At 38.4% G+C, this 17,487-nt stretch overlaps 1 protein-coding gene and 1 long non-coding RNA gene across 2 annotated transcripts; one reads left to right on the top strand and one right to left on the bottom strand.

The window, feature by feature from the left end:
* Positions 1-1,106: 1,106 nt before the first annotated feature.
* LOC107569937 (ATP synthase subunit delta, mitochondrial-like) lies at positions 1,107-6,533 on the top strand. Its single transcript, XM_016256111.1, has 5 exons — positions 1,107-1,362; positions 2,740-2,893; positions 4,996-5,084; positions 6,173-6,308; positions 6,406-6,533. Exons 1-4 carry the CDS (start codon positions 1,249-1,251, stop codon positions 6,293-6,295), a joined length of 480 nt encoding a protein of 159 aa, XP_016111597.1. The 5' UTR covers positions 1,107-1,248; the 3' UTR covers positions 6,296-6,308; positions 6,406-6,533.
* Positions 2,888-3,473, bottom strand: LOC107569938 (uncharacterized). The gene is made up of 3 exons (XR_001606966.1): positions 3,121-3,473; positions 3,012-3,016; positions 2,888-2,931 (listed from the first exon to the last, which is right to left on the bottom strand). It is a non-coding gene; the product is annotated as an uncharacterized lncRNA (long non-coding RNA).
* Positions 6,534-17,487: the final 10,954 nt, after the last annotated feature.

The raw sequence follows: 17,487 nt of genomic DNA, 5'->3' as shown, positions 1-17,487 counted from the left end.
ATTTCATCTTTTTCATTTATTTTGTTAAATCTTTCGTTTTGCATTATTTATTTATTGTTACATACATCTATAAATGGTGCTTTGCGTGTAATGTTGATATTCTCTGTATTTTTATATTTGGTACCTTGGCATTAATAAAAAAAAAAAAAGTTGATAGACGTTGCATAAACGCACATGAGGAAGACTTGTTATAAATGTGATTTGTCTTTTAGATTTTGGTCTGATGTTAGTGCCTTTTTATTTGTTCAAAGAAATGTTAATTGCATGCTCTCTTTAAAAGATGTTTTACACTAATTCACACAAAAGCAGAATGGTTATGTCGTTAACTTTGACATTTTGCAAGATAAATAGGCTATTACATTCATAAACACAAATTTGCCAAATGCATACCAAAATGTAATAAATTTTTTTATTGGAATCGGAATCTTTGATAGAGTCTAATTCAAATTAATAACAAAAAGAATGACATGCTGTTAGATTTCATGGAGGAATTTGTTTCTTGTATAGTTCCCCCACTGTAGATAATTGGAACTATTGTTTAGTAGTTTATATGTATGTTTTTATTATTATTATTATCATTAGGGTATTATTATTATTACTTTATTTTATTTATTTAACTTATTTATTTTATCTCTACTCTTAAATGCTGTCTTACAGATTAAGATGGTTCTTCTTTCTTGTGTATGTGGACTTAATTGTTAAAATGTATTGTAATGCAAAAACATTTCTTCAATAAAAAGGTTGATAGACATCAATATATTCTCAGGTGTTTTATTCAGTTATTTCCTCTGATTATTAATTATTAATGTTTCTGTTTATTTATTGAATTCATTTAGTAAATTATAGTTATAGTTATCATTTTATTTTATGTAATATTAATTGATGTATTTATTGCTCTTCTGTTAATGCTCTTTAATGTTCTCCTAAAGATAGATTTGTTCAGTATCATTTTTGTTTCTTGAATTAAAACAACAACAACAACACATCATTCGTAAAACAAATCTATATAAAAATGGCACGACAAATGTTGAAAAAATATATATATTTATGTGAATTAATTACACCCTCCGCATTAAGGAAAATAACTACATGTCCCATCAGCCCCACAGTCCTCGCAAGGCCTGACGGGAAAGGTCGCCCGTGCCCTTGTCCTATCAGCCGCGCACTGTCTGTCTGTCAGGGTGGACTGGGAAGCCGAGGCTCTGCGTTACTGTGCTGTAAAGGTCGGGTCGCTACTACGTGGTAAAAATGATGGCAGCGAGGTTTCTCCTTCGTCGCGCGGTGCCCGCGTTGAGACACGCGCGCTGTTATGCCGACGCGCCCGCCGCTCAGATGTCCTTCACTTTCGCGTCGCCGACGCAGGTACCGACGCTCCGGGCTCAGGCCTCGTTATTCTAGTTGCAGTTTAATTCGTTTGTACTCGTGCATACTGCGCGTGCTACTTTCATGGCTAAGCTCGTCAATATATCAAGATATTGTGGTGTAACGTTAGATGAATAATTTTGCATCTGAAGCGAATGCATTTAATGTAACATTGTAAAATGTTGACACCATAAAAATAAATACGATTTAGTTTTTTTGTTTTGTAAAACATGGACCAAAGTTTGAATGACTTCAGCAGACTGTTAGCATTGCTTCCGATCACCTTGACTTGTGTTTTTAAATTTTTTTACACATTGATCTGACATGTTTTCACACTCATGCAAAACCTGCAAATATTTAAGGGTATTTAAAAATTATTATTGTTATTTATATAGTTAATTAGCGACAGAAAACCTTTTTATATTTTTTTATTTAATATAATTATTTAATATAATTTTTATTATTTAATATTATTATTATTTAATTTTTTTCAGGAGCATTTTTATTTTATTTTTTTTAATAAAAAAAAAAAGCATGTGTTGTGTGATTAGTACGAAACAACTACAATACAATTTGTCAGAATGATGGGTACTTAATAGAATTTAATAAAATAGAAACAGTTGTAAATTACATTTATAAAAAATACAAATGATTTGACAATCTTGGTAAATCAGATCAATATCAAATGTCAGAGTAATAAATGTATGTAAATGCACAAATATCATTAAAAAAAACAATCAGACAGAACGTAAGGAATACAGAACTAATCTGACAGCTGTACTTTGTTAGTATGTTTTAGCATTAAACCCATCCACAGGATATAAAATATCTAATGTTAGAATCACCATATTGCATTTTTGGTGCCCCCACATTTCAAATTTCTGGAGCTTTTTTGTCTTGCATTTTTCTCTAAGCATTGGTAAATTTCAAAATATTATTAATATGAATTTTTTGGTTTTCTACTTGTTGTGAATGCAATCTTAAAATATTTAAAAAATGATTTTTAACATCCTTATTTAGTATCACAACTGATCACTCTCCCGTGATTGCTGTCGTTATTCAGATGGTGTTGGAACCCTTTGTTTAGCAGAACTTTTTTTTAAAGAAATGTTCCCAATTGATCAGTCGCTTTGTATTTAATAATTGTAATTTCAATTGTTTCATCATTTTTTCTAAGTGCACTGTCACTGTAGTAAGTCTCCCTAGAGTGACCTGAGGTTAAATGTCTTGTTCAACAAGGGCACAGCGGTCATAGTTAATGCATTGAGCTTCGTTGTCCCTTTGGGCAGTTCAATCTTTTAATAGTTTGGTTGCCAGCTTTCATATTTAACATCAAACTGTGTTCATCTGGTGCAGTGAAGCTTATGTCTTTTGCAGGTGTTCTTCAAGGAAGCCAGTGTAAAACAGATTGATGTCCCAACACTGACAGGTGCTTTTGGTATCCTACCAGCCCACGTCCCCACACTGCAGGTGCTCCGGCCCGGCGTAGTCACCGTCTTCAATGACGATGGTTCCTCTACTAAGTATTTTGGTGAGTTCTCTAGTGCTGTTATACCAACCATTATAATGCTCAATAATGGGCACCCACTTCTTTTGGCCTTGGTTCCATTCATTTTCCCTATAGGGATTTCAGAAAATTCCAAACCAACAAGATCTGAGATGAACTGCAGTATTTGATTTGAAGCGAAAAGAACCTACTTGCCATGAAAATAGCCAAGGAAGCTGGTATGACATTAAAACACCAAAAAAAAAACAGACTTTCCATGAGGATAATTTCAGCATTATGGGTCGTGTAGGATTATTCTTCCTTCAGGATTATGCATAGTGTAGTTATCCATTAAGCAAATTTATGGTGCTTGTTAATTTAGTGAAACATTTAAGTGAAAAATAGTTTTCACTAGTCTTTATCATTTTTAACCGTAGAGCAAAGGGTAGATATTTCATGTAGATTTTTTCTTTCTGTACATCTTTCTGTAATTGATGTTCATGCATTTGGCTGACGCTTTTATCCAAAGCGACTTACATTGCATTTGATTAGTTCATGCATTCCCTGGTAATTTGACCCATGCCTTTGGTGTTGCTAGTGCCATGCTTAAATTTTTTTTTTTATTATTAACCGTTTAAATGTTTATTAACTTATTTATTTTTTAAATGATTTGACCCCCTTCTGAAACTCTGACATGGAATCAAACAACCAAATTAATCAAATAATTAGTTTAAAATGAGCTAAAAAGTATATATTTAAAGTAGGGTTGTGACGGTGAGGAAATTTTCCCACCGGTTAATCGACGTGTGACAATACCGGTATCACCGTGGGGGCGGGGCGTTCCCTCTTTTCCTCGCTTTTAAATAGCTTGTAAAAGCGGTGTGCCCATTTTACTTTCACTTTAAAATAAAAGCAATTCGGAGTAAAGCAATTGTTCGTTTTTAGTTCGTTTGAATTTTCCCTCTTTTCCTCGCTTTTTTTTGGACAGCCCTAGTGAGTACACCCTTATTCTTCCGCATCCCGCACACACAAGTCTCTACCGGCTCGCACCCGCACTCGCCCATCAAGTAATGTCCCGCACCGCAATCTGTTGCGTTGGGTCCCGCGATCGTGCAGGTCTCTACTCGGAAGGTGCCTGTTATATTGTTATGATCGAGGCTCTGGACTCAAGTAAAGCAATTGTTCGTTTGAATTTTCCCTCTTTTCCTCGCTTTTTTTTGGACAGCCCTAGTGAGTACACCCTTATTCTTCCGCATCCCGCACACACAAGTCTCTACCGGCTCGCACCCGCACTCGCCCATCAAGTAATGTCCCGCACCGCAATATGTTGCGTTGGGTCCCGCGATCGTGCAGGTCTCTACTCGGAAGGTGCCTGTTATATTGTTATGATCGAAGCTCTGGACTCTGAGCATAACTTGTTTTTCTATAACAAACTATAAAATATTTTCTATAAAAACGTTAATGCCCTGGCAGTGGCAGATAGCTTTGGTTTTATATTTAATTTGATTACATTAATGTTATAAGGTAAGATTTACAATAAATATTTTAACTGCTACTATGTAAAAGGAATACTGCTGTAAAAAAAGCACCTTATTTGTTTAAAGTGTTTGCAAGCCAAATGTTATTGCACTTTTGTTCATATAGCAGTACTTTTAAATGAAAAAAGTGCACAATACACTACTTTTGAATTCATTATTGAACGTTGTGTATAACAATATGATTAATCGTTGCCCAGCACTAATTGAAAGTAATTTTAGCTTTGGTAATTTTTAGAATTTTTTACTTCCTGAACAATAATTTGACCCTTATTTAATTTAAATCCAGACTGACAAAATAGATGATGGATGTGACTATGACTTGTGGATATTTTAGTCCTCATTAGCACACTTAAAGGGAGTGATTCAGATTTGTAACATGATTTTCTTTGGTGAAATAAGTAGATTTAAATGTGATCCACCGTAAAGACACATGACACTTTTAACTGACATACTGATTCCTTTTAGACATTAATTTGCTTTTAGAAATTCATCCAGAAGAGGTCAGGATTGTCCCACAAGTGAGAGCCTCTTCAAGCATCAACGAACAATACAACGTGACCTGTGAGCTCTCATCGGTGCTTGAGATTAAACGTGGTTTGTGTTTTGCAGTGAGCAGCGGATCAGTCACCGTCAATGCCGACTCTTCAGTGCAACTGCTGGCAGAGGAGGCCGTTCCTCTGGACAGCCTGGACCTCACAGTGAGTCCCTGCTATGCTGTTATCTCAACGCAAAGAATAATTAGAAAACTCATTCAAGTATGGCTTCATTGTCCACTTTTCACAATCCAATCCATTCCTCATGGGTTTTTTTTAGTTCACTCACATTATGCGAAATGTGTCACATTATGCAAGAAAAATGGGTTACGAGTACAATTTCAAGAATTAAAGGGGCAGGTGTTTTGGGTTTTTACAATTTTTGAAAACAAAGACTGCTGAGGTTATAAAAGAGGACTGTTTAATGAAGCTGAATCTGTATAGTCGTACTGTATTTGAAAATTCAAACAACCGTTTCAGAAACGCCCTATTATCTGTTTATTGAAGTCTATAGACACCCTTTTATAGGATTATCATTTAAATCTAGCTTTTGGAACTTTTTCAAACCACCCTTTGATTGTATTCATGCTGTTTATCCTCCACACAACATCAATACATAGAAATACAACGGTCTTTATTTTCTGTTAGTCACCGCTTTCTCAGAACGAGTCGAGCGTTCGGAATGGCACAGCGAAAATGAGCCCATTCCAAAAGGGATGTTCTCAGACTTGCCCTTTTTCCGACACCGAATATAGAGCACTTTCAGGTTCATTCCACATAAATAGGCCGCTTTTTTTATTCTTCCTAGAGATAGCTGTGCTCGGGGGCCTTGCTGTTTAATAAGGAAGGAAAGGTCAGTCACTGTTGAAGTGGTGCAGATGTGTCAAATCCCCACTGAGAGACCTTTAACTCCTAGCAATGTTTGGCCTTTACACTGTGTAATCGCCACTGTGACAAATGTCCTTCACAGGAAAGAGGCCACGTTTATTTGCTCACACTGTTGAGAAAACGGCCATGCTAGTCTAGAATGTGGCTTAAGCAGCAGTAGCATTGATTTTTAAGGCAAAGATGAGTTTTCTCACTTATAAGGTGCTTCAAGATATTGAAGTTCTCGGTTCTGTATGACACTTGTTCCAATTGATGGCACCTTTTATAATGTCAGCTGTTATAGATTGAATCGTCGCCCAATACATCAGTTTCAAGATTACAGTGAATGTGAACCAAATGTCAGGAGTGCCATGTCTTTTGTACAGATGGCAAAAGCAAACCTCGAGAAGGCCCAGTCGGAACTGGTGGGCGTTTCAGGTGAAGCAGCCCGGGCGGAGGTTCTGATCAGCATGGAGGCAAGCGAGGCAATTGTCAAAGCATTGGAGTAAATGATTTGTGTTGGTATGTACACATGCAGGACTACACTCATTAAATACAGTATAATGAATGTTGCATATGAATGTACTTATGTCAAATTTCTCATTTTGTTTCCCCGTAGGATATTCTGTCAGTGTCAAAAAGTCTCCGGCTTTGTCTGTTCCCCACCCCAGTGACGTCAGAAACCGCAAGACTTAGCTGCTTGCTTTGTACAGTGGATAAAATTAACAATAAATTAATTTGAAAAAACATACTGTCACTTTAATGTTGTTTGAGTTTCACAAAATTAATTTAAGCTGTATTTGCTGTGATATAAATTTGTTTGAGGATGAATACAGTACTGTTCATGACAGAAAGGGGACAGTATGGTACTGTTTAAACCTAAATGATCTCCAAGTTTTACGCCAGAGAAACTGAAGCGAATCAATTAATATTCATTGTTCAATCAATGTCACTATTTTTGAACAAAATATACTATTTTTACCCATTAATTTTTCTGTGCATCTTTAATTCTTGGAACCATTATACTAATTGTCATCCTACTCAAGCTGCCTTCATATTCATTTTCTAGTTCCCTAAAAACTTATAATTGGCTAAAGGCACTCACAAGCCAGCTACAGAGTTAGAAATACAGCTAGTCTATGCTGCCAGAAGAAACATCCAACAGACAGTGAACATTGTGGTGTAAAAGTCTAGAATTTGCTTAAGTACAGAGTGATTTTACATGGCAGCTCCAGAGCTATAAGCATGTGCCGACTGGAGTTTTACGAGATTAAACCACATGCGTCTTTATGAACGTCTATCGTGGCAACATGCTGCAGCTTGCTCTAGTAGCACATGTACAATTCAGTTGTGTCTAAAATGTTCCTTGCACTGCATAACTTGCATGTTTACTGTATATTTGTGATGAAATCATTTTAAATAGTTGACCAAATTGCATGAAAAACCATTGGCAACAATGAATACGTATGTTGACAAAAGGAGAATTTTTACTTTTTCACGTTCTGGTGGTGTCAAAAATCAGTGTTGCAAAGATTTTAAGATTGCTTTGGTTCGTTAAGGAACCACAAGGTTCTATTTATGTCACACAATGTTTCCCTTGTTTTCATATTTTGTTCCTTCATCTCAAGTGTGAGTATAACCTCTATTCTTAAACTTCCTCTACAGGATAAACGTAATTACCATTCTACAGTCTTGAGAAAGGACAGTTTTATGTCAGAAGTCCAGCCCTAGCAAAACTCTTCATAATAACTTTATAAACCTCTGTATGCAGATATGAAACTTTAGGAACAAGATGTCCCATCTTAGAGCACCAAATGGTTTTGAAGAAACATCCCAGATTGGTACAAAATGATCTAGAAATGTCCACTGTTATAATACTATTTTAATTTATTATAATAATCATGAACACTGGTTTGTAAAGCAAATAGTTCTACTGTTTACTGCACTTTTGTTATTCTGCTTATTTACCTATTCCCATAGTACCTATAACAGTTTAGGTGTGTTTAATTAAGGGTCTAGCTAAACCAGGGCTGTCCAACTCTGCTCCCAGAGGTCAAACTTCTTGCAGAATTAAGCTTCAACACGCATGTCTGAAAGTTTCCTAAAGATCTTGATTTGCTGGTTCAAGTGTGTTTAATTGTTAAAAATGTCTGAAAGGTGGCCCCACAGGAGCAGGACTGGACACCCCAGAGCGGAACTCTGCAGGAATGGCGCTCCCAGAGAAGGACTGGACATCTCTGTTGCAGGGATCTTGCTTAGGTGTAACAGTCATGCTACAGATGTTTGCAGGAAAACAGACAGCTGTAAGAAACTTGCTGCATGAAGCTCTGACCTTGTTTCGCTTGCAGTCTGCACAGCTTCAGACTCTCAGGTGGCTGTGAGATACTGCATGCAGGCTGGGAGTGGGCGCAGAGCCCTAACGCTCCCGCCTACACAGACATACGGACCAGCTCAGATCCGCGACCAGTTCTGCAGTTACTGGAACTGACTAAGGCTGAAGTTCTGAGAAAAGCAGCAGCTCTTAGGTCAGTCTTTTAGGGCTGTTTTTCAATGTAGACCCTACACCACATCCTTTTTTGTCGCTCTCACCCACACATGCAAAGGTGTCTACAAATAGAACATAGAGCAAGCATTCTAGAGAAACCTGCAAATCCACAACACACCTCAAAATATTTTTGCTGAACTTTGACAACTTTGATCTAGTGAGGAGTAATCAATCAAGTAATCAATTATACATGTGGGCATTTAGCATAGCATTCCTTCATAGTTCTTTCGTAGCAGTCATATTGAGTATACTTCTTAAGAGCCCTAACGCTCCCGCCTACACAGACATACGGACCAGCTCAGATCCGCGACCAGTTCTGCAGTTACTGGAACTGACTAAGGCTGAAGTTCTGAGAAAAGCAGCAGCTCTTAGGTCAGTCTTTTAGGGCTGTTTTTCAATGTAGACCCTACACCACATCCTTTTTTGTCGCTCTCACCCACACATGCAAAGGTGTCTACAAATAGAACATAGAGCAAGCATTCTAGAGAAACCTGCAAATCCACAACACACCTCAAAATATTTTTGCTGAACTTTGACAACTTTGATCTAGTGAGGAGTAATCAATCAAGTAATCAATTATACATGTGGGCATTTAGCATAGCATTCCTTCATAGTTCTTTCGTAGCAGTCATATTGAGTATACTTCTTAAGTTTTTTTTTTGTGGTAGGCCTACTAAACAGAATTACAAAAATAATGACTCCTTCTGTCTTTTTTTGGCTGGTTATCATTGAACAATTAGCCCCTGCTAGTAGATGTCGCAAGTAGACCATCTGGCTGCATATATCTTTCCAGAGAGATCAGATTGGCTACCAGGCATTTACTTCCGGGGGTCCAAGCTTCACAATGGAGATGAATGGGAATGTTAATGGCTAACTTTCTGTGTTATTATAGGACGTACTTAGGTAGGACATACTTTTTAATTATTGATTGCAAATAAAGCATGTTACTGCTGCAGTAAGCGGAAGGTTGTGCTAATTCTTTGTACCTCCCTCAGGCTAATAGTGATGTTTGCGGCGGTCTTGTGTTCCACCAAGCAAAGTGTCACATTCCAGAAGGGTGAGGTTGTTAAATCAGTTGACTGGGAAAGCGAGGGTGAGGCATGGGCACAGGGTTCGCTCACAGAGTGAAACCCTGTACATAAACTCTACAGCACGGTTTCAGTAAAGCCATGTTTGACTGCTCATAATACATACATTTGTATAGTGTACTGTAAAGGTTTAAATCTATGGCCAGAGAAGTTGAGGCACACTCATTTTGAGGAGGCAGTGTTTTTCTCAGGGGAAACGTTCTTTGTAAGGCACATCAAGAATTGACTGAGTTCAAATAACCTTCCCCCTAAACATGCCAGAATCCAAAGACTTCCTGTACAGTCTCCAGCGTATGACTCCATGTCACCTAGAAGTGTCTAGTCTTAAACTTACCAATCAAGAAACACTTTTCTTCTCCGCCCCCATCTCTTTTTCCCACGTAAGGTATCCAGCTGGAAAACAGCTCAGATTTTTTAAGTGCAAAACATTGCTCCTCAGAATGCATTACACAAGCGGAATCAACCCTGCAGCACTGCATGGAAAACCAATTGGGGGAAAATCCAGTTGTCACATAGACCTACTATTTCCCTAAAAAAAAGTAAACTCGAATGTCTGTGCATGAATCTATACTCTCAAAGTAGCACCTTTTGATTGACAAGTACATTGAGTGAGTTGGGTGCACACAATATCAGAAGACTGCTGGGGCAACATTCTGACTGAACACTGTACAATCAATTAACAATATAAGAACAGTTTTTTTGTATTTTATTTATATTTATTTTTTTTACACTAATATGTCAATATGTTAATTAGAGGCGGAGTATTTGCAATCCCAGGGTCTTAAGTTTGATTCCTAGGGGACACACAAACTGATCAAATGTAACCTTTAATGCATTGCAAAGGGCCGTTCACACTGAATGCGGTTTTGCATTCCACTGCGTTGCTTTTCCATTGTTTTTCCTATGTAAACTTAAGCTAGACGATGCGTTTGACCATTGTGCTTGCATCTTTTTGTAGCATCTAGCGCATGACACAGAATTCTAAAAAATGCAGTGCTTAAGTTAAAATCAGCTTTTCCAAAAATATATCTCTAGACCTTGCTCGTTTTTTTTGTTGTTGTTGTTTTTTTAGTCCACTGCCCATAAACTCGTTCTGTGTGAATGGCCCCTGCAGGCTCCTAAGTCACTTCTTTAAATCACTTTGCACATTCCGCCGATGGTGTACGTACACATGCATCAGATACCATTGGTCATTGCATTGTGTCTCTGCTACATATTAAGTAAAATGTAAAAGTTAAAAGTAGCTCAACTTTTGATACTCTTCATTCTAATCAATTCTGTTGCACTCTGTCTTGCATACAAGAATGCATCTTGTAGGAACGTGCACTTACTCTTGTGCTACCAGCTATCAGCTACAGTGGGGAAAAAAAGTATTTAGTCAGCCACCAATTGTGCAAGTTCTCCCACTTAAAAAGATGAGAGAGGCCTGTAATTTTCATCATAGGTATACCTCAACTATGAGAGACAAAATGAGAAAAAAAATCCAGAAAATCACATTGTAGGATTTTTTAAGAATTTATTTGCAAATTATGGTGGAAAATAAGTATTTGGTCAATAACAAAATTTAATCTCAATACTTTGTTATATACCCTTTGTTGGCAATGACAGAGGTCAAACGTTTTCTGTAAGTCTTCACAAGGTTTTCACACTCTGTTGCTGGTATTTTGGCCCATTCCTCCATGCAGATCTCCTCTAGAGCAGTAATGTTTTGGGGCTGTCGCTGGGCAACACGGATTTTCAACTCCCTCCAAAGATTTTCTATGGGGTTGAGATCTGGAGACTGGCTAGGCCACTACAGGACCTTGAAATGCTTCTTACGAAGCCACTCCTTCGTTGCCCGGGCGGTGTGTTTGGGATCATTGTCATGCTGAAAGACCCAGCCACGTTTCATCTTCAATGCCCTTGCTGATGGAAGGAGGTTTTCACTCAAAATCTCACGATACATGGCCCCATTCATTCTTTCGTTTACACAGATCAGTCGTCCTGGTCCCTTTGCAGAAAAACAGCCCCAAAGCATGATATTTCCACCCCCATGCTTCACAGTAGGTATGGTGTTCTTAGAATGCTGAGTTGCATCCATTCTCCTCCAAACACGACAAGCTGAGTTTTTACCAAAAAGTTCTATTTTGGTTTCACCTGACCATATGACATTCTCCCAATCCTCTTCTGGATCATCCAAATGCTCTCTAGCAAACTTCAGACAGGCCTGGACATGTACTGGCTTAAGCAGGGGGACACGTCTGGCACGGCAGGATTTGCGTCCCTGGCGGCGCAGTGTGTTACTGATGGTAGCCTTTGTTACTTTGGTCCCAGCTCTCTGCAGGTCATTCACTAGGTCCCCCCATGTGGTTCTGGGACAGTTCTTGTGATCATTTTGACCCCACAGGGTGAGATCTTGCGTGGAGCCCCAGATCGAGGGAGATTATCAGTGGTCTTGTATGTCTTCCATTTTCTAATAATTGCTCCCACAGTTGATTTCTTCACACCAAGCTGCTTACCTATTGCAGATTCAGTCTTCCCAGCCTGGTGCAGGTCTACAATTTTGTTTCTGGTGTCCTTTGACAGCTCTTTGGTCTTGACCATGGTGGAGTTTGGAGTGTGACTGTTTGAGGTTGTGGACAGATGTCTTTTATACTGATAACGAGTTCAAACAGATGCCATTAATACAGGTAACAAGTGGAGGACAGAGGAGCCTCTTAAAGAAGTTGTTACAGGTCTGTGAGAGCCAGAAATCTTGCTTGTTTGTAGGTGACCAAATACTTATTTTACCAAGGAATTTACCAATTAATTCTTTAAAAATCCTACAATGTGATTTTCTGGATTTTTTTTCTCATTTTGTCTCTCATAGTTGAGGTATACCTATGATGAAAATTACAGGCCTCTCTCATATTTTTAAGTGGGAGAACTTGCACAATTGGTGGCTGACTAAATACTTTTTTGCCCCACTGTATCTGTAAGTGCGTTGCCTGTAGTAGCAGTTCTGCAGACTGCATTTTGGGTTTTCAAGCTTAAATGGATCCCATGCTATAGGCACATTACTTTGGAATTTACATACAGGTCATGGGGCATTCATTTATTTATTTTTATTTTTTTCATTTTATCTTTTTATTATTATTATTAATTGCCCCAAATTAGCACATTCAATTGAAATTCCTAGTAAATTTCTAGTCCTAGCAGATTCAGGTTTATGCATCAGTCCTTACCTAATATAGTGACTTATGCTGGTTTCCTAATCACATGTCCTTGTGCTGAAACGCTAGGAAAATATGGCATCAAGCTAGTTTCCATCCAGCACTACCCAAGTAGACTTGGCTAGATTTACATGCGTATGCTGTTTTGGACAAGTCCCAGACTCTAGTGCAAAGCCCCACACCCGCTTGCAAATGTATGACGCCTTCTAGTGTTGGCAGACAGCAGATCAAACGTAACCATGAGCCCAGCCGCTGATCTTATTCTGTCAGCTGGCCCGGTATTAGCAGCTGGTGGTGGGGCGGGAAAGGTTGGGCGGTTAGGCGAGGTCAGGAATGCACTGACTGTAGTTACTCGACGGAAAACAATGACGCCCATTGGTCACTTAAGTTTATGGCGGAAACGGTGACGACAAGTAATGACAGCAGTTTTGCAGTATCCAAACGAATAGCCTAGCCTTATATGCCAAAACAAATGCTTGACAGTGACCTTATTTATGTTTACCACCTTAGTGCCCTTTCAGCAAGTTATGCTATGACGATCTCACTGAGGCAATGCTCCCAGGAACTCCTGACTCTTCATCATTCCAGAAAGTCAACGTGCATGCTAAAGCTAGCTTTTACTGACTCGAGCTAGTAAAAGCTTTCAGCCTTCTGATCAATGCGTCTTAGCTGTTTAGCCATGGTGTTATGTAGCATGCATTTTATCACAGCAGTTACGGAATACTGATAAGGTATTACATGGGCAGAAGTTAATGGGTTCAGTCGAGGACAAGCCTCCAAATAGATCCCCTCCTAGAATTCTCAAGGCCTCAGATTAAGGGAAGCCACTACTAATAAGTAATAAGTAGATGGTTGCTGGTGTGGTTTTGCGTCAAGTAAGAACACCTCATGGACAGTGTGCAATATTAGTGTACAAAACATCTAATGAACCTTCAAAAGTGCAAAAGTGACCCAATCAACAAGTCATGCATCTCAAAAAGTTAAATGTAAGTCCTCAGGAACATTAGAATAACATTAACATAGCATTGCATGTAAACCATCCTCGTGTGTAGTACCAGATAGATTAACAAGAGTACAAATAGACCTCTTCAACTAATTAACTGGTAGGCACTGGAACGGCTGCACATATCAGATAATCTGACCTGCTAAATGCTGACATGACTAAACATGGACTGCATCAGTCTCTCTTCTCCTCTTAGCATTAAGAGTTATTAAATGAAAAGTATGTAGAGGTTGAGAGTTTGTTCCATGATTCAGTGAAAAGTCATGATTGCCAGTGTGCTGTTTCTCTCACTGGACATTAGATACTCTTTATGTCAGCAATTAAAAGGTTTTTTCCACTATGCTTAACGTCATTTCATCCCCAACGTTTCACGCTTCATTTTTAATCATTACAAAACTGTGATATAAAGCATCACAAAGAAATGCTTGATGCAATTAAGGGTCAAGGTTTTGTTTGTTAGCATGGCCCCTCAGCCCCTGCTTGTAGATGCTGTAACTACACCATATTTCTCCACTGATGGCCATTCAAATTTAGCCATGTGTGATGTTTTGATGTTGTATCAGTGCATTGTAATATTGACTTCATTTATTTAACGCCTCATTTTTGTGTCTATCTGTTGCTTTTGACATCACGGCTGGATAAACGCCAGTAAACAGTTTGGGATTGTACAGTGTGTCCATTCGTCATCCAATCAGTACTGTGGCCACGTCATTTTGCTGTGGCTCTAGAGTGATTAGTCACGTGGCTTGGCTGCAAAAACAAGTTCTCATGAGCAAAGACGCCAGATTTCATATGCATACTTTTATGGGGTTCCACACCAGCCCCAGCAAGGCGGATAGGCAGGCAGATAAGTTTCTCCAGGTATTATAACTTCCTTGGATTTAATATATAAATGTACTGTGTTTTGTGTTATTTTTATTAATGCTAAATATACAGTAATTCTGTTCAGATTCTGTCGGTTTTGAAGCAGCCAGTTTTCCTTTGTCAAATTTTTGCTTCATAATACCTTTGCAGCTGTTTGACTGTCAACTATATGAGGAACTGAAAGGCACAAAAAGAATTCATTTGCATGAACAAATGACATATTTCCTTTGAAATCAAGCAATATAAGAATGTCAAAACTTGAACCTTTCCAGTATGTTAGCACTAGGTTATTGTACTTTTAAAAATACATCGTTTTAATGCTTACTCTTTAACTCTTGAGTCGTGAACCTAAATAATTATCAACCACTTTTAATACTGCAAAGACTTCTAACGTCACTAATTAAGCAACATATGGACCGTATTCAGAAGACAAGCTCAACTGACAGTGCAATCTTGTGCAGGAGCAGGATTACCTTGTTTCTAGGAAGCCAGCAATGTTTTAGACTTAATCCAGCTTTTCCCAAGAACACTTCATAGAGGTCATAAACTGATTCCTTCGGCCACTATGTGGGAAGCTGTAAAAGTAAACAAGCTCATTGGCCCACATGTAAATGCTTTACCGGACGGACACAATTGAACTCTCTGTGGTGAACTCGAACAGCACAGGGAAATAAGGAAGTAAGCAATAGGAACATTAGCCAGAAAGGCCAGTCGTGGGGACTGCAGCTCAAAGACTGACGGGAAATAATGGCATTCTTGTGAAGTGTCGGCTTCTATTTTTAAAGTCTGATTGGACGCGAGATGACTGAGCTTCCTACATCACAGATGGAATCAGAGGGCCAGAATAACCTTCCATATCAATGATTAGATTACCGCAACCAGCCGAACAGCGGATACAGGTAAAATGTCAGTGTGCCACAAGCCCCCGTGCATTGCTTTTCTCAAGAGGCTGTGTTCTGATTAAATTAGCCTAACGTGGGAAGTTGCTAATCCGAGCCAACCCAGGATTAAGCCTGCAGGCCATCGAGAGTACATGGGAGAATGTGTGTTTGAGTGTGGGCTGCTGAGTGGGTGGTGGATAACGAGGGTTTGTGGAGAACAAATAAACCTTGCAGAACATGAGGCTAACAAAGATTCTCCTGTAATTCCGTTTTGTCTTAATTCATCATGTGTTGTCTTGTATAATATCAAATGAAATGTGTATTAATAACAAGCAAAACACGCTTAATTTGGCTGATGTGTTGGGTGAATTCTGTAGAGCTTGCTCTCAGTTTCCATAAAGAAGTGCTTATGAGAAATTTTTCAATTATAATGTGGTCAAGCGCTGCAGGTGGCTACTTATGCAAGACTATACAAATGTGATATCCTACAATGAAACTAAGGCCTGGAACAAAAGTTGCAATATTGTGATTATATACCTAGAATACCTGCATCAGTGGGCTCAGGATTAACTCAGGATTAACCACTTGAAGTAATGAGAAAGCTGTTATTTACATCACATATGCTATATGATTTTAAGAGCGATGTTAAGTGCGTCATAATTTATACAGCAGTTATTTTCGGTCAACAAATCATTGGCAGAGTGGCTCGGTATCTGGAATACTTGATTCTCATTGGTTAATTGCGGGTCAGATATTCGCTGTCATCCATAGCAACGTTCGTACAAACTCAGTATAAACTCTATACGTCTCAGTAATCGATTGCGACAGTAGTGGAAAATTACCTCAGAAGACAGCTATTTCAATATTTCATGTCGATCTATTTATTTATTTGGTTGAGTAAGCCTGATAGTGTACAGTCAGAGGTCAATATGGCAAAACACAGATTGCCAAGTCTGCATATTAGAATGATTTCTGAAGGATCATGTGACTCTCAAGACTGGAGTATTTGCTGCTGAAAATTCAGCTTTGTCATCACAGGAATACATTTTATTGTAAAATATATTAAAGCAGGAAACAGCCATTTTAAATGGCAATAATATTTCACTTTACTTCTATTTTACTGTATTTTTGATCAAATAAATGCAGCCTTGGTGAGACCCAAAATCATAAAAAAATCTTACCAGCCCCAAGCTTTTGAACGGTAGTCAAAAATCACCCACACTCTGTTGAAAAAAAAAACAGACCTGCAAAGTTTGCCATCTTCTTGCTTAATAACCTTTTCACGTGAATTAGGTGGAGGTGTAAATGATCCTTGTGTAATTTTAATATTCCCACAGTACTCATTTATTCCCACTTCCTGTTGACACAGACCTATGAGCCATGGGCCTACGCATTGACAGGTGTGGCCTAATGCTTCCCCCTCCGTTTTTAACAAAGGAATCAGGGTAAACAACAATCAGAATGGGCAGACGGATACAGACTTGAACATTTCTCAAACATGAAAATGGGAATGACTTTGATGGTTTGGAATGCTGCTCACCCACACATGCACAGACGCCCACATATGTCCCACACATTTGAATACACATAAAGATACCCATCGTACGTGACACTTCAATTCCCATTCACCCTTTCCATTTAAAAACGCTCTTGCATGAAAAAGGCTAATTGATTCATTGAATGCTGTTTAAATTGGCAAGAGCAAAAAACATCTTCAACCTAATTCCCTTTAGGGTGGGAAAGCAGCTAAACCTTCTTACAGCACGTTGTGTCCTCTTATTAGAAGCCCTGTACAAAGACATTATTAATCATCTACAATTTGTAAATCAGTTTCAGGTTTACGGCTCCACCTTGCTGTGTCACTGCTTCGAAAAGGTGATGAGGGAAGGTGTTAGACTCTATATTAATGCGGAACATATTTCGTTACTGTTGAATTGTAACATTTGGATGAAACCAGTTAGCTATAAAGTTGTAAGTGCATTGTTATTATGACTACTAACAACATTTAATGCATTAATATATATCTTTAAGATGGATTTTTTTGTTTTTGTTTATTTGATTTAATTACTAATGGGTCTTGAATAAGAAGTTTGAAACCAATATATCCTCCTGAGACCCAGCTATGGAGT

This window comes from Sinocyclocheilus grahami, unplaced genomic scaffold (genome assembly GCF_001515645.1).
Source record: "Sinocyclocheilus grahami isolate Dianchi unplaced genomic scaffold, SAMN03320097.WGS_v1.1 scaffold1397.1, whole genome shotgun sequence".
In the NCBI taxonomy this organism is placed as follows: Eukaryota; Metazoa; Chordata; class Actinopteri; order Cypriniformes; family Cyprinidae; genus Sinocyclocheilus; species Sinocyclocheilus grahami.
This window is presented reverse-complemented; position numbering and strand designations above follow the sequence as displayed.

Excerpts from the sequence above, each read along its gene's own strand:
- LOC107569937 (XM_016256111.1), top strand. The coding sequence starts at position 1,249 with ATGATGGCAGCGAGGTTTCTCCTTCGTCGCGCGGTGCCCGCGTTGAGA. Across the intron at positions 2,894-4,995 it reads TTCCTCTACTAAGTATTTTG|TGAGCAGCGGATCAGTCACC; the intron begins GTGAGTTCTCTA and ends TGTGTTTTGCAG. Across the intron at positions 5,085-6,172 it reads TGGACAGCCTGGACCTCACA|ATGGCAAAAGCAAACCTCGA; the intron begins GTGAGTCCCTGC and ends TCTTTTGTACAG.